This window comes from Myotis daubentonii, chromosome 4 (genome assembly GCF_963259705.1).
Source record: "Myotis daubentonii chromosome 4, mMyoDau2.1, whole genome shotgun sequence".
NCBI lineage: Eukaryota > Metazoa > Chordata > Mammalia > Chiroptera > Vespertilionidae > Myotis > Myotis daubentonii.
The window spans coordinates 10,489,171-10,514,275 of NC_081843.1; the positions used below are offsets into that span (position 1 = coordinate 10,489,171).

General features: G+C 57.4%; 4 protein-coding genes and 1 long non-coding RNA gene across 7 annotated transcripts; 2 read left to right on the plus strand and 3 right to left on the minus strand.

The window, feature by feature from the left end:
* Positions 1-1,031: 1,031 nt before the first annotated feature.
* PPP4C (protein phosphatase 4 catalytic subunit) lies at positions 1,032-8,807 on the plus strand. 2 transcript variants are annotated; one of them, XM_059692377.1, is made up of 9 exons: positions 1,032-1,172; positions 1,324-1,480; positions 5,390-5,441; positions 5,953-6,003; positions 6,190-6,291; positions 6,898-7,071; positions 7,175-7,301; positions 8,083-8,272; positions 8,359-8,807. In XM_059692377.1, exons 2-9 carry the CDS (start codon positions 1,383-1,385, stop codon positions 8,486-8,488), a joined length of 924 nt encoding a protein of 307 aa, XP_059548360.1. In that variant the 5' UTR covers positions 1,032-1,172; positions 1,324-1,382; the 3' UTR covers positions 8,489-8,807. The 2 variants fall into 2 exon arrangements, with proteins under 2 accessions (XP_059548360.1, XP_059548361.1); XM_059692378.1 differs by lacking the exon at positions 6,190-6,291.
* A 376-nt stretch (positions 8,808-9,183) lies between these two features.
* On the minus strand, positions 9,184-14,661 carry TBX6 (T-box transcription factor 6). The gene is given in 8 exon segments (XM_059692369.1): positions 9,184-9,787; positions 9,869-10,052; positions 10,135-10,208; positions 11,493-11,563; positions 11,646-11,792; positions 11,875-12,142; positions 13,345-13,630; positions 13,633-14,661. Coding segments are annotated over 8 exon segments (1,386 nt in total). The 5' UTR covers positions 13,781-14,661; the 3' UTR covers positions 9,184-9,579.
* A 144-nt stretch (positions 14,662-14,805) lies between these two features.
* Positions 14,806-18,080, minus strand: YPEL3 (yippee like 3). Its single transcript, XM_059692387.1, has 5 exons — positions 17,927-18,080; positions 17,072-17,254; positions 16,926-16,969; positions 16,628-16,736; positions 14,806-15,291 (listed from the first exon to the last, which is right to left on the minus strand). Exons 2-5 carry the CDS (start codon positions 17,186-17,188, stop codon positions 15,202-15,204), a joined length of 360 nt encoding a protein of 119 aa, XP_059548370.1. The 5' UTR covers positions 17,189-17,254; positions 17,927-18,080; the 3' UTR covers positions 14,806-15,201.
* Positions 18,081-18,163: 83 nt separating this feature from the next.
* Positions 18,164-22,415, plus strand: LOC132232791 (uncharacterized). Its single transcript, XR_009452476.1, has 2 exons — positions 18,164-18,324; positions 20,867-22,415. It is a non-coding gene; the product is annotated as an uncharacterized LOC132232791 (long non-coding RNA).
* On the minus strand, positions 19,225-25,000 carry GDPD3 (glycerophosphodiester phosphodiesterase domain containing 3). 2 transcript variants are annotated; one of them, XM_059692374.1, is made up of 10 exons: positions 24,349-25,000; positions 24,043-24,085; positions 23,692-23,827; positions 23,571-23,616; positions 23,305-23,423; positions 23,137-23,226; positions 22,676-22,809; positions 21,137-21,196; positions 20,981-21,032; positions 19,225-19,424 (listed from the first exon to the last, which is right to left on the minus strand). In XM_059692374.1, the coding sequence occupies exons 1-10, from the start codon at positions 24,485-24,487 to the stop codon at positions 19,287-19,289; spliced, it is 957 nt and encodes a 318-aa protein (XP_059548357.1). In that variant the 5' UTR covers positions 24,488-25,000; the 3' UTR covers positions 19,225-19,286. The 2 variants fall into 2 exon arrangements, with proteins under 2 accessions (XP_059548357.1, XP_059548358.1); XM_059692375.1 differs by lacking the exon at positions 24,043-24,085 and having other exon boundaries at positions 24,349-24,488.
* Between the last annotated feature and the right edge of the window lie 105 nt (positions 25,001-25,105).

The window sequence follows — 25,105 nt, forward strand, 5'->3', positions numbered from 1 at the left end:
AGCTCCCTTCTAGAGGGAAAAAAAAAGTCTTGGCCTTCTGATCTCTCCGGACCTACTAAATCCATGTAGTGATAGATATAGAACTGATTAACCCTAGGACCTTCTAGTTTAAGAGCTTGGCCCTTTCCTTCTCTGTACATTTCTATATGTTGCCGACATACAAAATCAACACTCTCCCACAGCCCCTGCAAACTCTGTGCCCTCATTCTGTGCCTACGGTCAACCCTGAAACACCTGAAATAAAGCAAATGAAAACTGAAGGTCATGGAGGACGGTGAAAAGGACATTCCAAAAGGGAGCACCTTGTACAAGACTCGTTTAAGGACTAGTTGCTTCCTCTGCCTGCAGGAACAGAGACTAGGGGAGCAGAGGAACTCGAATACCACTGCAGGGAGCTTTGGGCTTCTTATGACTGAATCTGCCAAGTGTGATTGACGGGTGGAAGCTAAATCAGAACACAGCTGTTCTGGGTTCAAATTTCAACCTTGACTCAAACCCCAATTCTTAGCTATGCAAATGTGAACAAGTTACTTAACCTCTCTAAGCTCGTTTCCTCCTTTAAAAAGAAAAGGAATAAAATGTGAAGACAACGGAGGGGTGTCAAGGGGGCCCCGCAATCAGAGGCCATGCGGACCGGCACAGGCGTGGCGGACTTTGTGCCTCTAACGGGGAGGTCCTCCCGGCAGAGTCCCCCTGGCCGCGGGAGGCGGTCGGGCTGAGGCTGCCTCGCCCACCGGGGAGCATTCGGGGCGCCCGGTGCCGGGCGGGCGGCCCGGCGAGCCAGGCGAGTCCATCCTCGGGCTGTCATGGCGGAGGCCGACCAACACAGGCCAACAACACGTGTATCCACGTCCCTGGCGGAGCCGGCCGGGCCTCGGCCTCCCCAACTGAGCCGGGGGCGACCCGGCCCCGAGATCGCACCCCACGGCCACAGTGACTTCCGCCCGAGGCTGACTTCCGGGTCCCGGCTCCCCTCCGCCCCGGCCCGGAGGTGGGGGCGGGGGCGCGGCGCGGGGCAGGGCGTGTATGACGTCACATCCGACGCGCGGCGGAACTCGCCTCCTTTGCTTCCGCGGAGGGGCCGGAAGTAGAAGCGGCGGCGGCGGCCGGGAGCGGAGGGAAGGAGGGGGAAGGCGGGGAGCCCCGGAGCCGGAGCCGAAGGCGCAGCGGCGGTAAGAGCCGGGGACCCCCTAGACCACCGGCCCCCGCGGGGGCAGCCGGGGCGGTGGGCCGTGAGGGAGGCGGGCCAGCCTCGGAATCCGGGCCCCCCCATCCCCGGGACCCCTGAGGGACCTTCTCACCCGCTCGCTTCGCCTCTCCCAGGAGAGCCCTGTGCGGCGCGGAGGGGCGGCGGCCCCGGCTCGGACCCGCCGGGGTGGGCCATGGCGGAGATCAGCGACCTGGACCGGCAGATCGAGCAGCTGCGGCGCTGCGAGCTCATCAAGGAGAGCGAAGTCAAGGCCCTGTGCGCCAAGGCCCGGTGAGCCCGGCGCGCCCGGCCCGCGGCCCCGGCCGGAACGGGGGCCGGGCTCGGCCTGGACACGCTCCCGGAGGAGAGCGGACGGAGGCCTGTGCCCGGGCAGCCCGCGGGGAAGGCAGGCCCGGACAGAGACTTGGAGTGTGGGGGAAGCGTTCAGTGAGGCGGCGAGTGACAGAAAGCACGGGGGACGCGCAGGGAAGCGCCCCTACTGTGTGTCGGGGGCACTGACCTTTGCGGGTAGGCCTTGCAGAGGAAGAGGACACGCAGGAACGTCAGCAAGAACCGAAGTGCCAGGCAGGGACGCTAAAGACCCTGGTTTATAACACAGAGTCCAGCCACATCCCCGGAGGTTGGGCATGGTGCCCCCTTTGACAGATGAGGGCCCTCCTGTTCAGAGCCAGCCCAGCGAGGGAGGGAGGGAGGGAGCCTGAGCCAGTGCTCGGGTCCTGTTCTTTTCAGGCCACGACGCGAGGTGGAGTGAGGGGGGTCCTCTCGTGTGCAGGGTGGGAGCCTGAGACATGGCGGCAAATAGGCCAGAGTAGAATTCAGCATGAATTCGTGGCTCGAGGGAGGCCCGGCTTCTCGAGTTCTGTGGGAGCAGGAACGCGTAGTGATTAAAATCCCGGCCTCCCGGAGGTCATGGCTGTAGGTTGGAATCTGAGCTTTGCCACTTACTGTCTGTGTTGGTGGTCCCTGAGGTCTCCGGAACGCTTTGGTTTTTTTCATCTGTAAGTTGGGAATCATAGAACTGAATAAGATGGCTGGAAGAGTCAGTAAGTTGGTGCTTTGGTGCAGCATGAGTGCTCAACAATCCTTAGGTGTCACTGCTATCACTGTGTAGGGAGATGGCAATGCTGGTACGGACTGAAGTCATGAGGGAACTTCTAACAGAAAGTGGCCTTGAAAGAGGGAAATAATTAGGGAGCGGATGGGAGCAGGGCAGGGAGGGCGGCCGTCCCAGCAGGATGAGAGGAAGATTGGAGGCCCTGAGGTGTGTGGGAAGCCCTGAGGAGACCAGTTACCTGCCTCCTCTGAGGTGCTGTGTGACTGGCTTCCGCCAAGCTGGAGACTTGTGAGAAAAGAGCCAGCCTGGCCGGGGTGGCTGAGTGACTGAGCATCGACCTATGAACCAGGAGGTCACGTTTTGATTCCTGGGTGGGGAACATGCCTGGGTTGAGGAGTTGATCCCCAGAAGGGGATGTGCAGGAGGCAGCCAATCAATGATTCTCTTCATTGATGTTTTTATCTCCCTCTCTCTCCTTCTCTGAAATTAATAAAAATCTATTTAAAACAGAGAGAGAAAAGAGCAGAATTACCCTACATTTACTGAATAGCAAAGGCACTATTAGCCTGGCTTTGTACTGGCAAAGAATTTATATCCATTTCCTCCCCACAGCAATCTTGTGAGGTTGGAATTGTTTGCTCCATTTTACAGAACGGAGGCTGTGACTCCTAGAGGCATAGTGACTTGACTAAAGATCACCCAGAGAAAGGGGGGCAGAGCTGGGTGCTGAACTTGTGGCTCTTTGCTTGGCTCCCTCCCACCCCAGACACTCTAGCCCCCAGACAGGGCCTGTGTGGGTTTGGTGAACAGGCAAGGCCCCTTTTTAAATGCTTGTTTGTGGCTCTTCCATGTTTTGTCTGCTTCCTCTGTCTTGATGGCATTTTTAGGAACTTAAACCAATTGCTGCCTGGCACCATTCTTTTTCCCATAAGTCTTATCTGCCCCCGTAGGACCTGGATCAATTTGGTGGTGATGATAGCTAAAGCTTGGGAAGCATGGTGGAGTTTCCAGAATAACAGAGAAGTTATATATTCAGTCACCGTTGTGTTTTGCAGCAGCCCTATGGAATAGGAAGGCAGGAGTGAGTATTTGAGAAGAGAAATGAGTCTTAGAGAAGATAATGTCTTACCCACAGTCTGACTGATGGTTGGAGGGGAGGTTGATTTTGCATCCAGGTCTTTTACTGCTCTCCATGCTCAGGGGCAGCCAGGCAGAGACAGTTAGACTATGAGAGGCTACAGAGGACGGAGGGGTGGGAGGTCGTGTCCAGCTGAGACTGAGCCGGAGCTAGGAGGTACTAGAGAGGCTCGAGTTGGCCGCTATTATCTCAGGCCCAGTGCGAAGGAGGCCAATTCTAGCACCCGGCCATGGCTTCCTGGGGGCCCACCAGTGACCCAGGCCAAGGCTGGTAGTGTCGAGAGCTTTGGCTTGCTCAGAGGGTATACAGACTGGACCCTGGGAATTACAGAGGCCTGAAGTGTGTGAGCTGACTTGCTCTTATTAAAAAGTCAGCATATTCGAAGAGCAGGGATTTTGCATCAGGTGGTCTTCAGTACGAATTCCATCGCTGAACAGTATGACCCCGGTCAAGTCACTTGACCTCTCCAAGTATTTGAAATCATCATGAAACTCAAATGAGAGTCTTCATATCCAGAGACAGGCCCTGGCACTTGGTGAGCACTTAGAAAGGCAGTGTTAGCTGTGGACGTAAAGCCGAGCAGGTGCGAGCCCTGAGAGGGCTGGTGATGTGCTGCTGGTGACAGAGATGGGGTCAGAGGCTGGGTCTCCATTCCACACCATGCTGGGGCCCTACTGGCAGGCACTGCGGTGAAGTTTTGACCCCGAGTCCGGGAGAGGCTGGCATAAATTCTCAGGAAGTTGGGCTCCTGGGTTCTAATTGAGACACCAGCTTTGTGACCTTGATCCTGCCCCTTTTTTTCTGTGAGCCTCGGTTTTTTACCTGTCAGATGGGGAGGAAAGGAAGCTCCCCCAGTCAGTTGAAAAGGTCGTTATAAGCAGTTGATGAGGAATGATGTTCAACACAAGATGCAGTACAGGTTGAGATCCTGGTTGCTGCAGGGCCCCCAGACTACAGCCAGGGCCTCTCCTCCCATTCCTAGAAAGCAAAGCACACTCCTTGGAGCTGCCTTTGTCCTGCAGCGTGCCCTGAGGGGCCTGTAGGAACCGAGTCCAGGAGACCGGCCGTCAGGGCTGAGCCAGGCCTGGGCCACATCAGAGTGGCTTGATGAAAGCGCACAGACCCTAGAGTCAGGTTGCTTTGGTTCAAGTCCCACCTGTATGACTTCAACCATTTTCTTCATCTGAGAAGTGGGAGTCATCACAGTGCCTGCCTTTGAGGGTGGTGATTTGATTGCATGTGTCATCCATGCAAAGCTCATACTAGAGTCCTGGCGTATGGTGTGAACTGGAATGTTCACCGCTGCTATTACCATCAAGGATGAAATCTGGAAATTGTACTAAAATCGGGTGTCTGAACCTGACAGTGATTTTATGTCATGCTCACTCACTTATGTCAGACGCATTGCAAGGAAAGATGACAGAATGAAGTCCTCACTTCCTCTAACTAAATAATGAAAAAAAAGCAACAACATATCACTTTGAAGATCACTTTGATGACTGGCCTGCCCAGGGCGAGCCCCTTGTGCCTTTAGACAGCCTGGGAGAAGGCCCCTGTGGGGTGGAGAGGAGCTGCAGGAGCTCCGCCGAGGGCACAGTCTCGGAGCACTCCAGCTGAGCGGGCAGTGCAGGGAGCAGAGGGCTCTGGGCAGAGATCTGTTTTCTGGGAGTGCGGGACGCGTGAGAGGAAGCGGTGGAGGGTGAGGGTTGGGAGGTCAAGGCTGGGAAAGTCACAGCCTACCGGGGAAAGGCTTTGAAAGCTAGAACAAGAGTTTGGGCTTTGGCTTGCTGGCAGTGGGGGAACCACGGGAGGGTATTGAGCAGTGAGGGCTGTGGTCAGCCTTTCCTGGGGAAATTGCGCACCTCACTCATGCCCTATAGAGGTTCAAGGACTGCCGCATATCCCGCCCCCCCACCCCCCCCCCCAAAAAAATAAAGATCGGGAATTGGCCTGGCCTGGCTGTGGTGACCTGTTCTTCTGTCTGCAGGGAGATCCTGGTAGAGGAGAGCAACGTGCAGAGGGTGGACTCGCCAGTCACAGTGAGTACCCTCTGTCCCTCCGAAGCCAGCGTGGTTTGGAGGCATGTAGACATTCGCTGTAGCCCTGTGGGCTCCCTCCTCCCTGGGAGCCCCATCTTCAAGGGCCCCTCGCTGTAAGAAATGGAAGTTGTGGGAAGGGGCTTTTGACTTGTTGGAGAGAGACTCTGGGCCAGGGCAGAAGGACCCTCGGTTTGGTAAGTGATTCTACTCCACATGTTTCTACGTGTTCTTTGTTGTCAGGACTTCCTTCTGGGCACCTTGAGGGGAGCAGGGAAAGCAGGGGCCAGGTCCTCCAGGAGCTGCAGGTCTGAAAAGGCCTGGCTCTAGCTCTTGCCCAGAGAATAGCTGGCATTCACTGTGGGACGGAGGGGGATTGCAGACCAGGCTAACGGGCGGGACAGGAGGTTTGGGGCTGAGAAGCAGAGGCTTAGCTGAGAGTGATCGTTGGGAGATATCCCCTGGGAGCAGAGGCTTTCGGATGGCGAGTTCCCACACACCTCTCCCTTCCCAGGTATGCGGTGACATCCATGGACAATTCTATGACCTCAAGGAGCTGTTCAGAGTGAGTGTGGGGCAGCACTGGGGAAGGTGACCTGGAGGGTGACTGGAAGGCCCCTTTGAGAGGGAAAGCTTGAATTTGGTGAGTGGAGTGGGGGCAAGAGGCCTCTAGTTAGGTGGGCCCTTTGTGAAAGAAGGGCTTCAACGTGACTGAGTAGGGGACAGTTTAGGACCTTCTCCCTCCCCCCAGGTGGGTGGCGACGTCCCTGAGACCAACTACCTCTTCATGGGGGACTTTGTGGATCGTGGTTTCTACAGCGTTGAAACGTTCCTCCTGCTGCTGGCACTTAAGGTGGGGACTGCTGTCTTCTGGAGCCCAAACCTGGGCCACCTCAGGCCTGACCTGTCTGCATCCTTTCCGCCCTCCTCTCCTGCTCCATCCACCCCCAACTCTGAGCTGTGCTGCTGGTGATGACAGATTCTGCTTGGCAAGGGTGGTCACAGAAGCTTTCCTTGACTTGGGGGCACCTGATTGGGCCCCTGGAGGATGAGGTCAGAGGGGTGGCATTGTAGGGGAGGGAATAGAGGCTCAGTCTGTTCAGAAAATGACAAGGAGTTGAGTTCAACTGGATACAACATCCACTGGTGGGAGAGAGGTTGTAAGGGGCCAGATGACAAAGCACCTTGAATGTCTTGCTAGTCTTGGTCCTGGTCTCTATCTGGGAGGTGAAAGAAGAACCTGTAGGTGTGTAGTTGATGGGGTGCCGGCGGTGGGGGGGTGTATTTTCTGAAGGAGGGCGGGGAGCCTGTGAGGTGGGTACAACACCATTCAGGGAAGAGATGGCATGAATCTGGGCCAGGGTGGTGATGAGGATGGAGTGGGGCTGACAGATGTGAGGAGATGTAGGAGGGAGAGAGAGAGCCTGGACCCCAGCCCTGGCTTGGTGGTTACTTTCAGGTTCGCTATCCTGATCGAATCACCCTGATCCGGGGCAACCATGAGAGCCGTCAGATCACACAGGTCTATGGCTTCTATGACGAGTGCCTGCGTAAATATGGCTCGGTGACCGTGTGGCGCTACTGCACTGAGATCTTTGACTACCTCAGCCTGTCAGCCATCATTGATGGCAAGGTAGGCTGCCCAGGGCTCCGTGGGGGTGGGGGTGGGGGTGGGAGAGGCGGGAGAGGCACCGGGCCTCAGCCTTCCTTCCCTCCTGTCTTGCTCTCCCCTGTAGATCTTCTGCGTGCACGGGGGCCTCTCCCCCTCCATCCAGACCCTTGACCAGATCCGGACGATTGACCGAAAGCAGGAGGTGCCTCATGATGGTCCCATGTGTGACCTGCTCTGGTCTGACCCTGAAGGTGAGGGCAGGTGGGGCCGGGCAGCCAGGCTTTAGCCTTAGTTTGCTGAGACACTGAGTGCTTTGGGTAAAGCAAGTACCTTGAAAGGGCGCTGAGACCAGGTACGTTTGGGGAAGAGTAGAGCGGGCTGGTCTTCACTGGCGTCTGTCCTTGACCTGCAGACTGGCTGGCACCCTCAGAGCAGGGGCATAGGGAGCTGGGTGCTTTGAGCTTGGGCGGAATTAGGATCTGTGTATCAGAGCCTTGTTTAGGACAAAATCATTGGCTCCCTGCCTGCGAAGGGGCTTTTGCAGAGGTCAAAGCTTACAGTGATCGGCCCCTGAGAACGCCTCATTTGGGGAGTTCCTGAGCTAATATGGAGCAGGGCTGAGGCTGAAAGCCTAGGTACCAGTCCAGGGCTCCTTCTGCTATAAGACAGTCTCCACTCTCCCCCTGCCGTGCCCGAATGCCCTGTTACTGCTCCCAGACGAGCTGTGGCAGCCCTTGCTCACACCTGTATGCGGTGTGGTTCTTAGAAGCACCTCCTTTCGCTCCCGTGTCCCTAGTTGGACAGTAACTTGCATGGCCACTCCTATTGAGGTGACTCCAACTATCAGGAAAGTCTCATCATTGGAGCTTACCTGCTTCAGCATTTGCAGAACCCCCAGAACACAACCAGGCCCTGTCCTCTTGCCCCACAGGCCTGATTCGGGGAGGGGGCAGGATATTCTCCTTCGAAGGGCAGTGGGCAGTCAGATGCCTTGAGGACACCTCTCCCCATCTCTGCCTTCATTTGCCTCAGACACAACAGGCTGGGGTGTGAGCCCCCGTGGGGCTGGCTACCTATTTGGCAGTGACGTGGTGGCTCAGTTCAATGCAGCCAACGACATTGACATGATCTGCCGTGCCCACCAACTGGTGATGGAAGGTTACAAGTGGCACTTCAATGAGACTGTGCTCACTGTGTGGTCGGCACCCAACTACTGCTACCGGTGAGCTGCCTGGGTCAGGAGGTCACGGTGGGGGTGGGATCTAGGCTGACACACGCTAACTGTCGCCCTCGCCCTCCGACTTGCAGCTGTGGGAATGTGGCAGCCATCTTGGAGCTGGATGAGCATCTCCAGAAAGATTTTATCATCTTTGAGGCTGCTCCCCAAGAGACGCGGGGCATCCCCTCCAAGAAGCCTGTGGCCGACTACTTCCTGTGACCCCTTTGTCCCCTGCCCCCCAGCCCCCTCCAGTCCCTCTGGCCCTTGGACCACTGTGACTCTACCCTCTTCTCCAGATGGAGGCTGGGCATGGGGGGCTGTCCCCAGCTCTGCTCTCCCTCAAAGAGGGCACTTCGAGGGTGAGGACTTTCTCTGGAGAGGCTCGGAGCCTGAGCTCCATGCTCCTCCTTTCTCCCCACCTGAACCATGAAGTTTCGAATAATTTTTGTTTTTCTTTTTTTCATTTTTTTTGGTTTGTTTTTAGATAAAAATTTTGAGAAAAAGAAAAAATTCTAATAGAAGAACTATGGTCTTTGGATTTGTGTCAGACTTGATTGGGGATGAGTAGTGCTGCTGCCTGGGACCTGGGATGGACCCCACCAGAAAGGTGAGGCGCAGGCCAGCTCACCTGCCCAGAGCCTCCTGATCCATCCACTGACTGACCGCTCCTGAGCGCGAGGTAGAGGGCCGGCCCTCAGAGACGGCCTGTTTAATTCTCAGAACAGTGAGTGTCAGGACATTGCTTCCCCCGTTTTCTTGAAGAGGAACCAGGCCCAGAGCAAGTGGATTTACACACACAAGATCAAGCAGCTGGAAATGGCAAGTCTAGATCAGGGGCCGGGGTCTCCCCACAAAACCTTTGCTCACCCAGTCCCTCCCAGGGCCAAACACCATTAGCCCAATGTTTCCGGAGCACTGATGTCTTTTGAGTTTTATTAACAAAAATACTCTGGTGTGGCTCGCACTGGGGCAAGGAGATAATGACTAGCTGAGCCCAAGGGTGAAGCCAGGAGTTGGTGGTGCTGGTCCAAGGCCCCATTTGGCCAGGCAGAACCTCCCTCTCTTCGCACGGAGGTGAGAGCCTGGAAGGGGAAGCTGGCCCCAGCTGGACTCCCAGCAGCTTAGCCAGAGCTTTGAAGCCAGAGGGGGGTGGGAATGAAGTCAAAGTGTGAAGTGGGGTGGAGGAGGCCCAAGGCAGCCATTTGGTGTGGGGGATGGGGTCAGTGGAAGTGAGGGGGCTACAGCCTGGGGGAAGGGAACTGGAAATCTGTAATGGAAGACTGAGGGAGGCAGAGGGGCCTGGCGGTGGCTCAGTACATTGGTTTGGACCCCATATCCAGATAGGCCCCAGGGTAAGGTAAGGGCAAGGGGCCCCCTTGGAGGAAATGTGAGGCAAAGGGTGCTGGGGGTGCAGCCGCTGGGTATCCTGAGCTTCCTGGCCCAGACTGCAGCTCTAGGAATGCAGCTGAGTAGGGGGCTGGGCGCCCCGAGTCTGGAGCCTGAGGGAAGCTGGGGTTCCTGAAGTGGAAAAAGGTGTCAGAACATTGGAGAGGGACCCCCAGACTGGAATAGCCCAGTCTGTGCCCTGGTCCCACTCACCTGGTTGGAAGGTGACTGGGAGCCCCATGGAAAGCTGCAGGGTGCAGAAGGTAGGCCTCGGCACTGGAGCCACCACACAGAGGAGCTGGGGCAGGCGCAGCTTCCCTGGGCGCGGGGGCCTGTTCTGGATCTGACTCACGAACATCCCCGCCCAGGGTGGAGTCACAGGGACCACCTGGTGCATCTCGGGAGACAGAAGAACCAGGTTGGGCGAAGGGAGATCAGCACCTCAGGCCTGGCCCCATCACCATGGGGACAGTACTCACCTCCACTCCCATAGGCCTCTGTGGCTATTGGCTCTGGGCCCCGCAGTTTCCTCTTAACACGGGCATCTCGCTCCCTGGGAAAGACAGTGATGATGGTGATGATGATATCACTTACCAGGTGCTAGACATTCACCCTACCAGGTTTCATACTGTACCCATTTTTCAGATGAAGGAACTAAAGGCCAGAGAATTAAATAACTAGAAAGTAGTAAAGCTGGGACTTATTCCCCACTTAGAACTTTCCAGTGGTTTCCTATTGCATTTAGAATAAATGGAAACTTCTTCCCAAGCTACGAGGCTCATCCCACCTTGCTCTGGCCATCCTCACTAGCTGCCTTTCAATCTTCTCTTCTGTCCCCTGTTCACCTGCTGAACTCATCCTTGTCTCCATTCAGGCATAACTTCCTCAAGGAGGTCGTCTGACCACCCATAGCACAACATGCCCTCCCTGGTAACATTTTTAATAGTTACACTGTTACACTTGTTAGGGTAATCTTTTTCTTTTTTTCTTTTTTTAAAATAATTTTATTAATTTTTTACAGAGAGGAAGGGAGAGAGATAGAGAGTTAGAAACATCGATGAGAGAGAAACATCGATCAGCCGCCTCCTGCACACTCCCCGCTGGGGATGTGCCCACAACCAAGGTACATGCCCTTGACCGGAATCGAACCTGGGACCTTTCAGTCCGCAGGCTGACGCTCTATCCACTGAGCCAAACCGGTTTCGGCTGTTAGGGTAATCTTGATTAATGTCTGTCTCTTCTGCCTTGAAGGCAAGGACCAGTTCAGGGGGCTGTCCTCAGATTAAAAGCCAAAGTCCTAACTAACCCTTTACTGTTTAACATGATCTGTCTCCACCTCTCTCACCATTCCCGGGTGTGTTCCCACCTCAGGGCCCTTGCACATGCTGGTTCCACGCTCCACATGCCGTTCCCACATATCCACATGGTTCCCTCCCATGTTTCTGTCTAGTCTTTTCTCAAAGGTCTCTTAGTGAGGCCTTTCCAGGCCTTTTATCTAATAAATACCTCACTGCAATTCTTCCTTGCTTGCTTTTGTCTTTAGAACTTACCCCTAACACATGTCATCACTGTTCTTGTTTAGTTGTCTACTTTGCCCACCAGTGTATTAGTTCCATGAGGACAGGGCTTTCATTTGTCCTCTTTACTGATGCTTCTCCAGTGCCTAGCACTGTGCCTGGCACATAGGTGCTAAATAAGTATTTGTTGAATCAATGAATGAATAAATGTTTTTATTTACCATTAAATGTCTATTAACTCCCCACTATGTGCTTGGCACATAGTGGGGGATTAACAAACATTTGGTGAATAAATGAGTGAATGAATGAACGGTGCCCACCTCTTACAGTTTCTGCCATTCTCCCGGAAACCTTTGGCAAAGGGGTTGGCTGCAATCTTCAGTTGTGTGATCTGGGGGCACATATCCAGAGTCAAAGCTCCTGCAGCTGAGGCAGGGTACCACCACCCACCCCCCTCAAGCAGGGTCACTCACCCGTGGGTTCTGGTAGGCTGTCACAGAGATGAACGTGGTCTCAGGGAAGCGAAAGGAGGCAACGCCCCCCCAATGTTGGCTGCAAAGCTGTGCGGCCCGCACTAGGTGTACGCGGGGCTGATACTTGTGCATGGAGTGCAAGATCAGCTGGGAGGGAAGAAACAGAAGTGACCCCTAGCCCTGGGTTCCAACCCCAACCCCCAGCCTGGGGTCCCAGCCTGGGCCTCACGTGGCCATGAGGGTCCAGTGTGCTGTTGGTGAGCTTGACCCGATGGAAAGATACAGGCTGCCGCATCCAGTGGGCACCAGTAGCAGGGGAGTCAGGGTGAATGTAGACACGGTCAGGCAGGCGGGGCTCGGCTTTGCCGCTGGGCTCCCAGCGCCGTCCCTGCCAACGGTAGCGAGCTCCGTCCACTGGCACCACATCCAGAAGGAACAGGTAGCGGGCCTCAGGGTCCAGGCCAGTGACTGACACTCGACAAGCAGGGAACATGCGTCTGGATGGGAAAGAAGACAGGAGTGCCTTGAGCTACCCAGCTGCCACAAGCAGGCACAGTGCTGACAAGGGGGCAGAGCCAGCAGCTCAGAGTTTTGTCAGGGAACATTCGAGCTGGAGTTAGAACTGAGGGGAGGGCCTGGAAGCTTGTTCCATCCCATTTTATAGATAGGAAACAAGAGGTTAGGTGATCGGATCGGATCAGAGTCACAAAAGTTGAAGCAGAGCTCGCAATCCTGACTCTGGGCCCTTCAAACTCCATTTGCAGAAGCAGGCGGGGGGTGGGTGGGGGGGTGGGGTGGTGTCACACTTTTCTCCTGGAAATCTTGCCAGGAGCCTCTTTGCTCTCCACCCTGAGGATCTCACCTGATCTCCAGCACCATAATCTACAGCACTGGACAAACTTGCTTCAGGGAAGAAAGAAAGAAAAAAAGCCCTGGCTGGTGTGGCTCAGTGTTTGGAGTGTTGGCCCTTGCACCAAAAGGTCTCAGGTTTGATTCCTGGTCAAGGGCATGTACTCCGGTTGCAGGTTCAATCCCCAGCCCCCATCAGGATGCATGTGGGAGGCAGCAACCATTGATGTTTCTCCCTCCCCTTTCCACTCTAAAAATCAATGGGAAAAATGTCCTCTGGTGAGGATTAGCCAAACACACACACACATCCCAACCCTGCTTTCAATGGAGAAGATGCCATGCCAGGGCCCGAGTTCCTCGCCTAGATAAAGCGCTCCACAAGGCCACACACTGACCATATCCCTGCCTCCAAGGTGACCCCGAATCTAGTCATGTGCTGACAAACCTTAATGCTAACCCTGATCCTAGCCAGACTTCCCTGACGCTGGTCACTGGCTGGCCCTTGACTCTAGTTATAGTCTGAAGCCCAACTCCAGCCATAGACTGACCCCTTGATCTAGGCCACATACTAAGCTATAATCCAGCCAGACTTTCTGGACAGGGCCCAGACTGACCTATGACTCTTTCCTTAGGTTGGTCCCTAAACCAGCCACAGGCCTTTGCCACACCATGACCGTGATCGGTCACTGAGTAACCCCTGGCCCAGACCACAATCACATTCTGAACGTAGGCAGAGCTCTAGCCCCCCTAGAAACCCTCAAACTAGCCCCATCACCAGGAACTCTGCCTTTCCCAGAGACCCCCCACCAGGAACACACTGGGTCCTCTGACCCTGGCCCAGCCCCCTCACCTCCCAGCTTTGGTGATGATCATCTCTGTTCCCACAGAATTGAACTCTTTCCACAGCTCCTGGTTCTCCAGGCTCAGGCTGACTCCAGGGAGTGAGTGAAGGGCCTCTGGGGCTGGAGGAGACGGCTCAGTGCCCAGGGCTGGGGGCAGAGGGGGAAGAGGTGGGGGAGCCGCCAGGGTGCGGGGAGCAGCCTCAATCCCGGAGAGGAAGCAGTCCAGTTTGGGAGTGTCCAAATCTGGAGATGGGGGGAGAATGAGGAGCCAGCCCAGGTCCACAGCAACCCTCAGTCCCTACAGAGGAGCTCCTCCCAAAGCTCACCGGGGTAGCGGTAACCCTCTGCCAGGGCAGGCGGGAAGCTGGAATCGGTCACTGGCTGGGGGGGCCCAAGGCGGTAGCCGGTCCCCAGGGAGGGGTACAACTCTCTTGGGTGATACATGGAGTAGTCCTGTCTGGCCTCAGGTCTGGCTGCCTAGAGTCCCCTGGTGCTGGGAGATGCCCCCTTTATAGCTCACAGCTCAGCCCCTTCCAGACCCAGGATCACAGCCCCTCCCTCTTTGGGGCCCTGGAGTTGGGCTGGGGTGGAGACCCCTGGGGCCTGGAAGGGGTATAAGAAGGGGCCGGATACCTGGGCACCCTCCCCCGCAGGCTTCATTAGCCTCGACCCCCTGCCCCTCATTACATAATTAACTCCTCGGCCTGATTGATCCCCGGCACTTGGACAGGGACGCAGTTTGGCGCTTCCGGCCAGCTGGTCCCCGTTCCCACGGGGGGAGCCCCAGCTAGGGCTGAGCTGAGGGGGCGGGGCCTGCACCCTGGGATGGAGCCTGGAGTCCTGGGGCAGACCTTGGCGGCTCAGACTCCTAGCAGGTGACCCCCACCACCCTCACTGGGAGGATGGGGCTTGGAGGGAACGAGCCGGCTGGAGGGATGGAGCCTGAGCATATTGTTACGCAGGGCACTGGAGTCCGCAGCCGAGGGCCGAACCCTGGAGCCCTTCCTGGTTTTCATTCTCCACCTTCATTCAAGTCTCAAAAGTTTACAGGTCTCCACAGCTCTACAGCCCCCAACCGGCTGCTGCCTGGGTTTTTCAGAAGGTCCCGTGCTGGGGAGCCCTGGGAACCCCTGGGAACTACATTTCCCAGCAGACCCAGCGCCAACTTAGCCGCAGAGAAGATCGAGAGATGCCGCGGGGGCCGCTGGGTGGTGGCAAAACGCTAAGGTTGAGAAGACGATCAACCGAGATCAAGGTCTAGGGAGCCAGGGTGGGCTCCGGAATCCCAGGCAGTGAGACCTGTCCCGGGTCCTAGAGAAGATGGCTGAGGCCAGGCCCCAGGAGCGCAGACTCCCACCTTTAGCCGGTGCCTACCTACCCCATTGGGGCTCAGATGGGAACAGGTCTATAGAGGCAGGATTCTGCACTTGAGTTCCCCCTTCCCGATTCCACATAAGCCTGGGGCTGTCTCCGCTTCATTGTTTTATTATATACAAACGCTACAGAACTAGGGGAGGGGACACGCGTGCGGTAAGAGGCGCCCAGTGGGAGGAGTTCACAGGGCAGACGCTGCACTGGGCTAAGAGAACAGCACACAGGGCCATATCGAGAGGGTAGGCGGGGCGGGAAGAGGTTAAAAAATGAGATCCAAGCCAGCCAGATCGCAGGGAGGTGGGGGTGGTGGTGTCCCACCTTCTGATCTCCCCCCAGGGTCACAGTGCATGCAATAAAATATATGTACAGGAGCCGAGTCCTTCCTCTGCAGGGCTCTGCGGGTCCAGAGCTCCCTTCCGGCAGGGAAGGGAAGCCAGTGGCGCCCCCTGGCGGCCAGGCCGGGCTGGAGCCACATGAGGCAAGAGTGGGGGTCAGTCCCAGCCGTTGTCTTTGATCATGTGGTTGAGTTCAATGATGTACTTCCCCTCTTTGTACTTCTGGCTGCTCTCGAAGGCCTGTTCCTAAAAGGAGGGGAGAGCCTGTCATCCCTGGAGCAAGGGCCTTACCAGCAGGGATAGAGGTTGGGGCATGGGTATGACTGGCCCTATTTCATATCTGAGGAAGCGGTCACCCAGAGAAGCCAAGCCATCTGCCCACAGACACAGAGCTGGTAGGTGGCAGGGTCGAGTTTCTCACTAGTGGGATAGACAGAACTCCCTGAATAGTGGGCACTTTTGAAAGTGCTCATGTTGGCTCCAACAATGAGGATATGTAAGTGTCTACAAGACCCAGGGGTTACAAACTGGTAGCCTGAGTGCCAGTGTTGGCCTACACGTGTGTTTGTTGGCCAGCAGGGAATTTAATAGAAATAACTGAATTACTAACACAGAGGCAGGCTGTGCTGCCTCCAACCTATGTTGCCCCTTTTTCAGATCCACAGTATCTGCTTGGCCCTGCAAGCACTTGCGTTTTTGACCTCTACACTGGCCACCTCTTTGTTTTACAAAGTTCCAGGGAGGCCAAGCCACCTGCACAGGCACACAAGGCAAATCTGTGGCAGGGCCAGGGCTGAACTCTGGTCAGGGCTGCCTGTCTGCCTCTGCCTGGGGCATCCACATCACCGAGGCCCCACAGCTCCAAGCAGCTGCAGTTTCCCAAGAGCATCTTCTGCTGCTGCATCTAATCTGATCTCCATAACAGTCTTGGGTGCCAAGTGGTGGCTTTATCCTCCACTGCCAGGTAAGGAAATGCAACTCGGAGCAGTGAAATCAGACCCTGGACAGCAGCAGTGGTAAGGAGGGCAGTGGAAAAGGAGGCACATGGACCCAAGCTCTGTGCTGCTGTGGGGTCTTGGGCAACCTCTCTGACCCTCTGAATGGTAATAGAAGCTGGGGTCAAGGGTTTGGAGTTAAAAACAAAACAAAGTAGGATTCTGGTCCCTATTATGTTACTTGCTGGATGTGTGACCTTGGGCAAGTTACCTAACATCTCTGGGCTTCCTTCTTTTGTAAAGTGAAGAGAAAGTAGACTCTACCTACAGGATTGTTGTAATTATTGTTGTGATGCACATAACAATAAGCATTTTTGGCAATAAATGGTAATTCTGATTATATCATCATCTCTAAAATGGGGTGCTTGTGCCTGTGAGGAGATGGATGGGTTAAGAGAAGAAAAAAAAAAAGCTTTTGTCTGATGTCAGAGATGAAAACATGGTCAGGGGATGAAAGACTGTTTTGACTTTTCATCCCCTGACCATGTGTGAGCTGGGCCCATAACACTCTGCAAGATTATCCGATGGCTGCTTGTGATGTGAGGTCATGTCAAAAGCTAGCTTGGGGTCAGAGGTCACTGACTCACATATTTCCAGCCCAAAGTGGTCTTGCAGTTCTCGCAGTGGATATCAGCGACAGCATGAAGGCCTGTCAGCAGCACCCGCTCCTCGGCTGGCCCGCAGCCCACGTTCACCCTGTGGGGACATAGGGGCAGTCCCAGGGAGGGTCCCGCCATCACAAAGCCCAACTCTAGCTTGTATCCAACTGTGTCTGTCCTTAGCTTCTTGCCTGAACCAGAGGGCTTTGGGAGTCTCAGCATGGTGCCATGGGTCACAGGTCACAACAGAGGTCAGGAAAAGAAAGACAGGAGGCCAAATACTCACACAGAATTGAAGAGGTAGGCACGCCCCTGACTGCCCTGGAAGGACTGAAGGATGGAAGGGAGAGAAGAGGGGGTCAGGGTTATTGGTGGGGAGCTGCCAAGCGGCCCTCAAGCCTCCCATTCCAGCCCCAGCTATGGTCCGGTTACCTTGGAGATGAGGTCGTCGTGGTTGGCCAGGTGGGCACGGCAGTGGGCACAGCTATACCTCCGGTGACAATCATCTAAGTAGGCCTGAAACGTCTTGGGTTTTGAAATCCGCACCATGGCGGGGGCCAGGGGCAGTGGCCCCACGCGGGGAGCGGCCCACGGAGAGCAGAGGGAGCCCAGTGCCTGTTGGGGAGGGAGTGAGTGTATGGTCAGGACCCCAGCCACACACAAGCAGGCACGCCCAGGGCCACGGGGACTCTCTCAGTGTCACACTTGGCTGCTGTCTCCTCTCCCCAGAGCCAGCAGCCTCTCCAGGGGCCAGAACTGGCTCAGTTTTGACTCACTGAAGAGGCCTCTAGTTGCATCATTGGGGAAACTGAGGCTAGGAGGAGCCCAAGATGAGTCACCCACCCGCTTTCAGCCTCACCCCAGCTGACCTGGCAACTGAAACTGGAGGAAGGGGCTCTAGAGTGGATGAGCTGTCAGCTCTGTTTAGGGGAGCGGGAAGGGGCTAGGAATTGGATGGTCTTTAGGACCTCAGCTGAACTGCGGGGGGCGGAGCTGGGGGGCGACTGCAAGTAACATACAGGGAGCTCACCTGGGGGAAAGGTCCCGCACCCGGAGGAGGCTGGGGCCTCCCCGAGGTTGGAGGGTCACCGAGGGGGGTGGAGCTCTTACCTGGGGACGCCGAACCTCGTCTATGCCGAGGGGCTCTTACCTGCATCGCGGAGCCTTACCTGAGACCCGGGGCTCACCTGGGGCGCGGGGTGGGGGGCGGGCGCCGGGGAAGGGGACAGTCCTCGCTGGCGGGGCGGGGCGCGGGGCGACGCGCAGCCCTGAGGATGCGGGCCTCACCTCGCCTGGGCGCGCGGGAGCCCGGTCCGCCGGGGTGGCTGGCCTGGGAGTGGGGGGCCCTGGTGGGCGCCGTCCCCCACCCCGGCCCGGTTCCCAGTCGCCGCGACTTGTTTACACCGAGACCAGCTGCTGCCGCCGCTGCGGCGGGAGGGGGAGGGGGCCAGCCCCTGGGCCCCGCGGCGCCGCGGCCAATCGGCGCGCAGCATGCAAATGAGGGGGCGCGTCACACCGCGGCCAGCGCAGGCCCGGCTACCCTGCCCCCGCTCCGGCTCGGCCGCCCGGAAATGCGGCTGCCGCCCGCAGTCCACTCGCCGCCCAGCGGCCCGGCCCGGCCCGGCCCGGCCCGGCCCAGCCGCCCCTCGGGCCTCCCGCGGTTCTTGAAGGGGCACGTGTCTGAGGTACCTGACCTGCGCGGGGTTCGGAGGGGCACGGTGTCTGGATGCACGCCCCCGGGGACAGAATAGTCATAACGGCCTGCGTTGCCCACCGCCCGGGCCCACCCTCCATCCCCGCGGCAGCTTCTGCTGCTGTTCGCGTTCTGCCGAGGTTGCCCGCCTGCAGGAGGCGGAGGTGGCTTCTCGCTGTGGTCCAGCCCGCGGTCTGGGCCATTGCACCAGGGACAGCCGCGGAGTGCAGGCGCTAAGGGCGTGGCCGGTTAGACCGGGGCAGCGCCTGGGAACAAGCGAGCCCGGCTGAGCATCACCTCCTCCAGGTGGCGGCCCCTCCGATGCCCGTCCTGCAGGCGGAGTTGGGGTCCGCTGTGGGCTCCCCTGCCCGTTCTCACCTGAGTGTTGACACACGTGGGCCATGCTAACCTTGTCGTGTTCCCTGCACGGGCCCGGGGCCCGCCCGGGCCTAGAGTCAGTCGTCCACAAGCTTGTAAAAGCCGGTTTCGTAAATGAGTGACAGACCTACCGGCTGGAGAGGGCTGGGGAACTGGGAGCTTCTGGAGCAGGAAGCCTGGGCGTGGGAGGCAGCAGGTGGTGCTGAGGCCCCGCCGTCCGCCATGCCCACCTGTGCAGCCAGGTGAGGAGGCTCAGGGGCAGCCAAGGCCCTCGCTGTGGGCCTGGCGCTCTTAGTGGCCTCAGGAGAATGGACCCATTATCTGTGGCTCTGAAGGGACATTCCTGAGGAGAGTGGAGGCCAGGCTGGCACAGGGTGTGGCATTACTCTGGGTCTGGAATGTGGTTGAACCAGTGGGTCAGGCTAGTTCCGGGCCTTAGGCTGCCATCTTTAGAGTTTTCTAGCATCTCTGATACCCGGACACCCTCTGCCCCCTAAAAAGAATGCAAAAAGGCTTGACTAAAAATAAAATATTTATTGGGAAAGAGAAACATTGTTGAGGGCAAGGGCCTCAGGCTTAGGAGACGGGGGCCGCTGCTCTGTGGTTGTCCAGGTAGCGCCTCAGGGCTGTGGGGTAATCAGTCATGACGCCAGTGGCCCCCAGACTGTAGGCCACTTCAAAATCCGACTCTTCATTAAGGCACCAAAATACCACCTGAGCGGGAGAGAGGCATCGTTTCCAAGCAGCTTGACCTGGGGCTCCCCATTGCACCCAGCTGGCCAGAGCTCTCTGTGGAGGCCTCCCCGCAGCGGCATGCTGGGGAGCTGATTGTGCAGTTTTCAGAAATTTTTCAACTTGGTTTTGGACACACCCATTATTAAATACTAAATTGCATAAACTTGCAATCCCGTAAACCGTATTAAAAACAAAGGCAATAAAATCTAAAAACTCATCACTTCCTTATACTTCCATTTTACTATCACTATGCCCTGGAGATGATTTACGTCTGTCGATTGTGTCCGATGGAAATACTCTGCAAGGATGTGCTACCTCGCATCTCTTCCCAGCTCCGTCCAGTGACTTCACATTGGTAGCCTGAAATCGGCCGAGGCAGTATATACGCCACGGAAAGCCAGTGGTGGACTGTTTGCCAGCGGGCCAGCGCCGCCGGCCTGCCCGCACCTTCCGCTGCTCTCCCTGCCCTGACTCCTGAGTCCTCTCCTGTGGGCACCGACATAGGTGGGACCGGGATCTGTGCCCTGCGCAGGCCAGTGGACCTCAGGGTTTCCTAATGAGACAGCTGAGCGTTCAGGTCCAGCCTCCTAGAGCTGAGGTGAAGCCCCCAGGAGTGGGAGGGCTCATCCTCACTTACCCTCGTCCAATCAGTGGCCGGTCTGTGAGTAAGCTCTCCCATCCATCCCCACTGTTACCCCTGGAGCCCAAATCCTGTCCGTGGCAGCATCAGCCTCCTCATGAGACTCTGCTTCCACCGTGGCCCCCACAGCCACTTCGCCACACGGATGACCCTCACTCAACAGATCTCAACTGGGTCAGGGCTCTTCCCTCAAAAGCTTCCCCTCCCTTTGGGCAGAAGCCCAGGCTCCTTACGGAGGCCCTCCGCTGCCTTCTCCAGCCCCCTGGTGCTGCCTCCTCCGGGCTGCCTGCCGTGGCGGGAGCCCTCTCTGCTTCTCAGACTGCCAGCCTCTAGCTCCTCTGGGCCTCCCCACAGGAGCCTCCCGCCTGAGTGCTCTCCCTTGTCCGCCCCTGGAGCCAGCGCCTCACTTCGGCCAGAGGCCTTCTCTGACCCCACAGGCCGGCGCACTTGCCTTTCCTGTCCACGAGCCGCCCCTGTGCTGGTGATGGCCTGCTTCCTTCCGCTCCTCTGCCCCGTAAACTCCCTGCTCAGTACCGTCGTGCCCCTAGTGCCCGGAATATGCTCAACCAAGGTTTGCTAATTAAATGACCTGGTCAAAGCTGAAGCTTGGGAACGGGAGGAGGTGGGCAGGCTCCTGTTTCTCTTCTAGTCTTTGCCCAGCCCCTCATCAGGGGTCAGGACAGTTCAGTACATCACCATAATGGCTAGCATTTATCAGGCCCTTGCTAAGTACCAGTGACATACCCAGAAGAGCTAACTCTGTCATTATCCCCATTTACAGTGAAGAAACCAGGCTCGGAAGGTGACCTGCCCAAGCCGCCAGCCGGGCAGCAGCAGAGCTGTGGCTGGAACGCTGTGCCAGCCCCCGCCGGGAACTGAGGCAGCGAAGCCTCACCTGCACTCCTCGCTGCTCCAGGTGTTGGATCAGACTTTTCCTCATGATGAGCCTGGTGGGGCGGGGGTGGCAAAGGTCAAGATGAGGGGGACTGAGGAGAAGGGCGGAGGCAGGTCTCATTGGGGACACTCCACCCAGCCGTCTCGCCCACCTCACCATTTAGTAACCACGGCTGTCAGCTTGTTCAGCCCAGAGCAGGAGAATGGGAAGTAGGTCCTGTGGAGAAGGGGTGTCGTGGTCAGTCCATGCGTCTCTCTCCGTCACGGGGGTGGAGCGTGGGGGTGGTTGTGATCCCTGACCAGTGAAACCTACCCCCCCGCTAAAAGAACCTTTGTAGCCCTGGCTAGTTTGGCTCAGTGGATAGAGTGTTGGTCTGTGGACTGAAGGGTCCCGGGTTCAATTCCCGTCAAGGGCTCGATCCCCAGTAGGGGGTGTTCAGGAGGCAGCTGATCAGTGATTGTCTCTCATCACTGATGTTTCTATCTCTCTCTCCCACTCTGAAATAAATTTTAAAATTTTTTTTAAAAAGAACCTTTGCAGTTGCCCGGACAAAGAATTCACCCTTTGTTCAGTGAGATCCTCCTCCTATATCCTTGACTCCATGCTTTGAGGGTGTGCCCATCCCTCACTGTTTTTCAGAAGCGGAAACTCAGTCTTGGAGAGTTTGATTAACTTGCCCGAGGTCACGTGCAAGTCTGTGGTGGGGCCAGGGCGGAAACCTAGCTAGATTCCCAAGCTGGACACAGTCTGGAGGTCCTCCCGGTTGGGTCTGACCAGCTTCTGAGAACAGTCAGCGTTTAATGGGTCGGCTCCTTGCCCCTGCTTGCCCCACCCCAGGGGAGACTTCAGAGCCCCTCCAGTGTCCCAGGGCAGGCTTGGGAGTCAGGCCCAGGGCAAGCCAGGCCCCGGACTTCTAGCCGTATCACCTCGAGCAAGTTACAGAAGCTCTGAGCCTCAGATTCTCCATGTTCTGTGGGTCATGATTCCTATAACTCCTGGGGGTGCTGCCAAGTAAAGCTCAACTGACGAAAGGATGTGGAAACACTAAATCCTGCATAAACATTCTATATACAAAGTTCTGTAGAATAATGATGTCTTTGTTGCAAAGGGTTGTGGGGGCTGGCTGGGCGCTTCTCATGACAGCAGAAAGCACTGGGCCACCACAGCCGATTCTCTGAGAGCAGGTCTGGGGGAGGGGGGCGGCCCGAGAGCTGGCGAAGTATCCACATTCCTCATACTTTACCCAGACGTTACTTTGTTAATCCTTGTTTCCCCGCAGGAAAACACTTGCTTTTCCTTTGGGGCATCAGAGTGATGCTACAATTAACATGCGTCTCCCTGTACGCTGAGGGCCTTGCCCCACCCACACTGGTCTTTATTACTAGTGTTCCTGCACCTGGAAGAGTCGGCAGTCAATAAATACTAGGTGGATGAATGGATGAGTAAATGAACCTTTTGTTCCAAAACTCTATCCACACCTACATACCAGTACATTTGCACTGAGTTTCAGAGGGTTCATGGTCCTCTTAGTATCCATGAATGCTGGGTGAGAGCCCCTGTCTTCACAGTGCTGTGGGGGTTATCCTGAAGGTGGCTGGGGACCCTACAAAATGGGGCTTGAGATGGGGGGTCGGGTTTCTAAGGACAGAAGCAGCTGGGGGAGGATGGAGAAGGGGGATGGGGACCTGTAGGTACCTGTTGATGATGGTGGGCAGGAAGCACAACAGGAACCTCTCAGGGATAGGGACGAAGGGCAGCAGCCCCAGGTAATACAGCAGTAACAGCCGGATGACTCGGCATCTGGAGAAGGAGAGCGGCATCTCGGGGTTCTGGGAGGCAATGGGGGGGTGAGAGGAGTCAGTCTGCTCCTGGGGGAGCAGAGAGGCTTGGGCTGCAGGGGAAACAGCTTTGGAACATTCAGGAAACCCTACTATCTGCAGGATCAAAGCCACATCTTGGCCCAGCTCTCAAGGCCTGAATGCACCCTCCCTGTTCCCAGGAGCATGACTTGACTTGGCTCACATACTTCCGCCACCACCTCACCTCTCCAAATCCCCCAGGACCCCCCAGACCCCGCCAGCCTAGGCCCCCAGGTTGGGCAGGGCTCCAGCGCCTGGGAGGAGGGGCTGCAGGAGCAGGGAGGGAAAGGGCCTCACAGCAGCCTTGCACTTCTTCATGATTGAGCTCTTCTCCGAGGCCCAGATGGTGATTTCATTGCGGTCAAAGTGCCTCACCAGGCTGGCTATCTGGAAGGAGGAGGAAGGAGATGAAAGGGAGTCGGGCCTCTCCCCAGGCCGGCCCTCCCCACCGTGCCCACAGACTACCTTGTGAATCAGCTTCTCGTTTTCCTCTTTGACCTCCACACTCACGGGCATGCGAGGGAACCTCTGGAAAAGATCCTCCAGGCGCACCATGTGCCTGTCTGACCCACGTGCAAAATGGCCTGGGGGGTTAAGGGGAGAGAGCAGCGGCGGGCGGGCGGTGGGAGTGGGAACCCAGGGGAAGAGGGGCAAGTTCCGGAGCAGAGAGGGCAGAGGTTGAGGCCATGGCCCCTCAGCTGGCCCGCCCGGGGCTCACCCCATGCTCTTACCCGGCGAGAAGTAGACCTCCAGCTCCTCCTTGTAGAGGGGCAGCTCCTGGGGAGGCGGGGGCACGTCACCAGGAGGCTCCGTGGGGGCTCTCTGGGTCTGGGGGGCTAGGGCAAGGCCCACCTCAAAGTCCAGGCTGCCCACATCCTTGTTCACGCCTGACTGGCGGGACAGGTTCTCGTCGTGGGAAACCACCACCACGCCGTCCCGGGTCAGCTGACAGTCCAGCTCCAGGAGGTCTGCGCGCTGGGCCATGGCGCTAAGGGAGCGAAAGTCAGTGGGCCGTGGGGCACGGGGTGGTGGGGAGGTTCAGGGGAGCGGGGGGCAATTTAAAGCGGGATATGCAGCTGCGCGATGCCTCCCGGGGCTCCAGTCACCCAGACTAGGAAGTGCATGGCACCCCTTGGCTTCGTGCCGCGCACAGCTGGCACAACCTCACAGGACCTCACAGCTCGGCTGGGCGGGCGCACTCACTTCTCCATGGCCTCCATGGTGTTCTCCAGCCTCTCTCCAGACCCTGTGTGGGGCAGCGCGGTGGGTCCCTGGGGCTGGGCCCTTCCTCCCCCCGGCCCCTGCCTCATCACCCCGTCAGCCCAGGTGGGCAGCCTCCTTTCCTCCTTCCACATCCTGCCCTGTCACCTGCTCTCCTCCTGCCTCGGTCTGCCATCTTTCTAACATCTGGCCCCTTAGACCTACCCCTCTCTGCTGTCCACCTTGGCACGTGTCTTGCTCTCCCTATTCCACCCTCAGTAGCCTACAACCCCCCACCCCCCAGCTCACCTCCCCGGTGGGCCCCCAGGCGGGGACGGAAGGCCGGAACCCTAGGTGTGTGCAGCAGGCGAGGCCGGCGCAGGAAGAAGATGGAGAGCACGGCATAGCTGCCCAGGGCGGGCAGGGCATAGTACAGCACAGAGCTCATGGCCACTGCCTCCTGGGCTCCGGCTGCCGCCAGCTCAGCTGTCGCCGGTGAACTGTGTCGCCTTGCCGATTGCCTGGCTGATGTAGGCTGATTCCACCACTGGTCACCACCACGCCCCTGGGACCTGCTCAGCCTGCTGCTGGCCCAGCGCCAGGCTGCAGGGCTCAGCTGGGGATGCAGTACAGGCGGGAGGCGAGGCCAAGCAGCTCTGGCCCTCACACTGTATTCCCTCCGCAGAGGGCAGCGCCCCTCTCTGCTTGACAACACTGGGGAGTCAGGTTCCCCCACACGTCTGCTATAACCTCCCCCTTGACCACTTGTGCATGTGGCCAGGGGCTACCATCCCTTCCATTCTAGAAAATCCAGGGGTGTGTAGGTGCCAGAATCACCCCCGAATCACCCCAGCCAGTTAGGAAGACCTCAGAGAGGGGAGAGGACAGTGACTGAGAGGAAAAGTGACCCCACTCTGCCCAGGAGGTGGAGCTTCTCACACTCCCATCTTCAACCCTGGCCAGCGGGGGGGCCAGAGGTGCCAGGGCAGGTAAAGCCACAGCTGGAGGCCGCTGGGCTGGAGGTCAGTCTTCAAAGCAGCCATGGCGAGGGGCACGGCATCGGCAA

What these genes read in the sequence shown, in the direction of transcription:
- PPP4C (XM_059692377.1), top strand. Translation starts at nt 1,383, where the DNA reads ATGGCGGAGATCAGCGACCTGGACCGGCAGATCGAGCAGCTGCGGCGC. An exon ending in GCCCTGTGCGCCAAGGCCCG is followed by an intron (nt 1,481 to 5,389) that starts GTGAGCCCGGCG and finishes TTCTGTCTGCAG; the next exon opens with GGAGATCCTGGTAGAGGAGA. An exon ending in GGGTGGACTCGCCAGTCACA is followed by an intron (nt 5,442 to 5,952) that starts GTGAGTACCCTC and finishes CTCCCTTCCCAG; the next exon opens with GTATGCGGTGACATCCATGG.
- YPEL3 (XM_059692387.1), bottom strand. Translation starts at nt 17,188, where the DNA reads ATGGTGCGGATTTCAAAACCCAAGACGTTTCAGGCCTACTTAGATGAT. An exon ending in GCCTACCTCTTCAATTCTGT is followed by an intron (nt 16,737 to 16,925) that starts GTGAGTATTTGG and finishes ATGTCCCCACAG; the next exon opens with GGTGAACGTGGGCTGCGGGC. An exon ending in CCACTTTGGGCTGGAAATAT is followed by an intron (nt 15,292 to 16,627) that starts GTGAGTCAGTGA and finishes CCCTCCTTTTAG; the next exon opens with GAACAGGCCTTCGAGAGCAG.
- GDPD3 (XM_059692374.1), bottom strand. Translation starts at nt 24,487, where the DNA reads ATGAGCTCTGTGCTGTACTATGCCCTGCCCGCCCTGGGCAGCTATGCC. An exon ending in CCTGGGGGCCCACCGGGGAG is followed by an intron (nt 24,086 to 24,348) that starts GTGAGCTGGGGG and finishes TGCCCCACACAG; the next exon opens with GGTCTGGAGAGAGGCTGGAG. An exon ending in CTGCCCACCATCATCAACAG is followed by an intron (nt 21,197 to 22,675) that starts GTACCTACAGGT and finishes CCTTCTCCACAG; the next exon opens with GACCTACTTCCCATTCTCCT.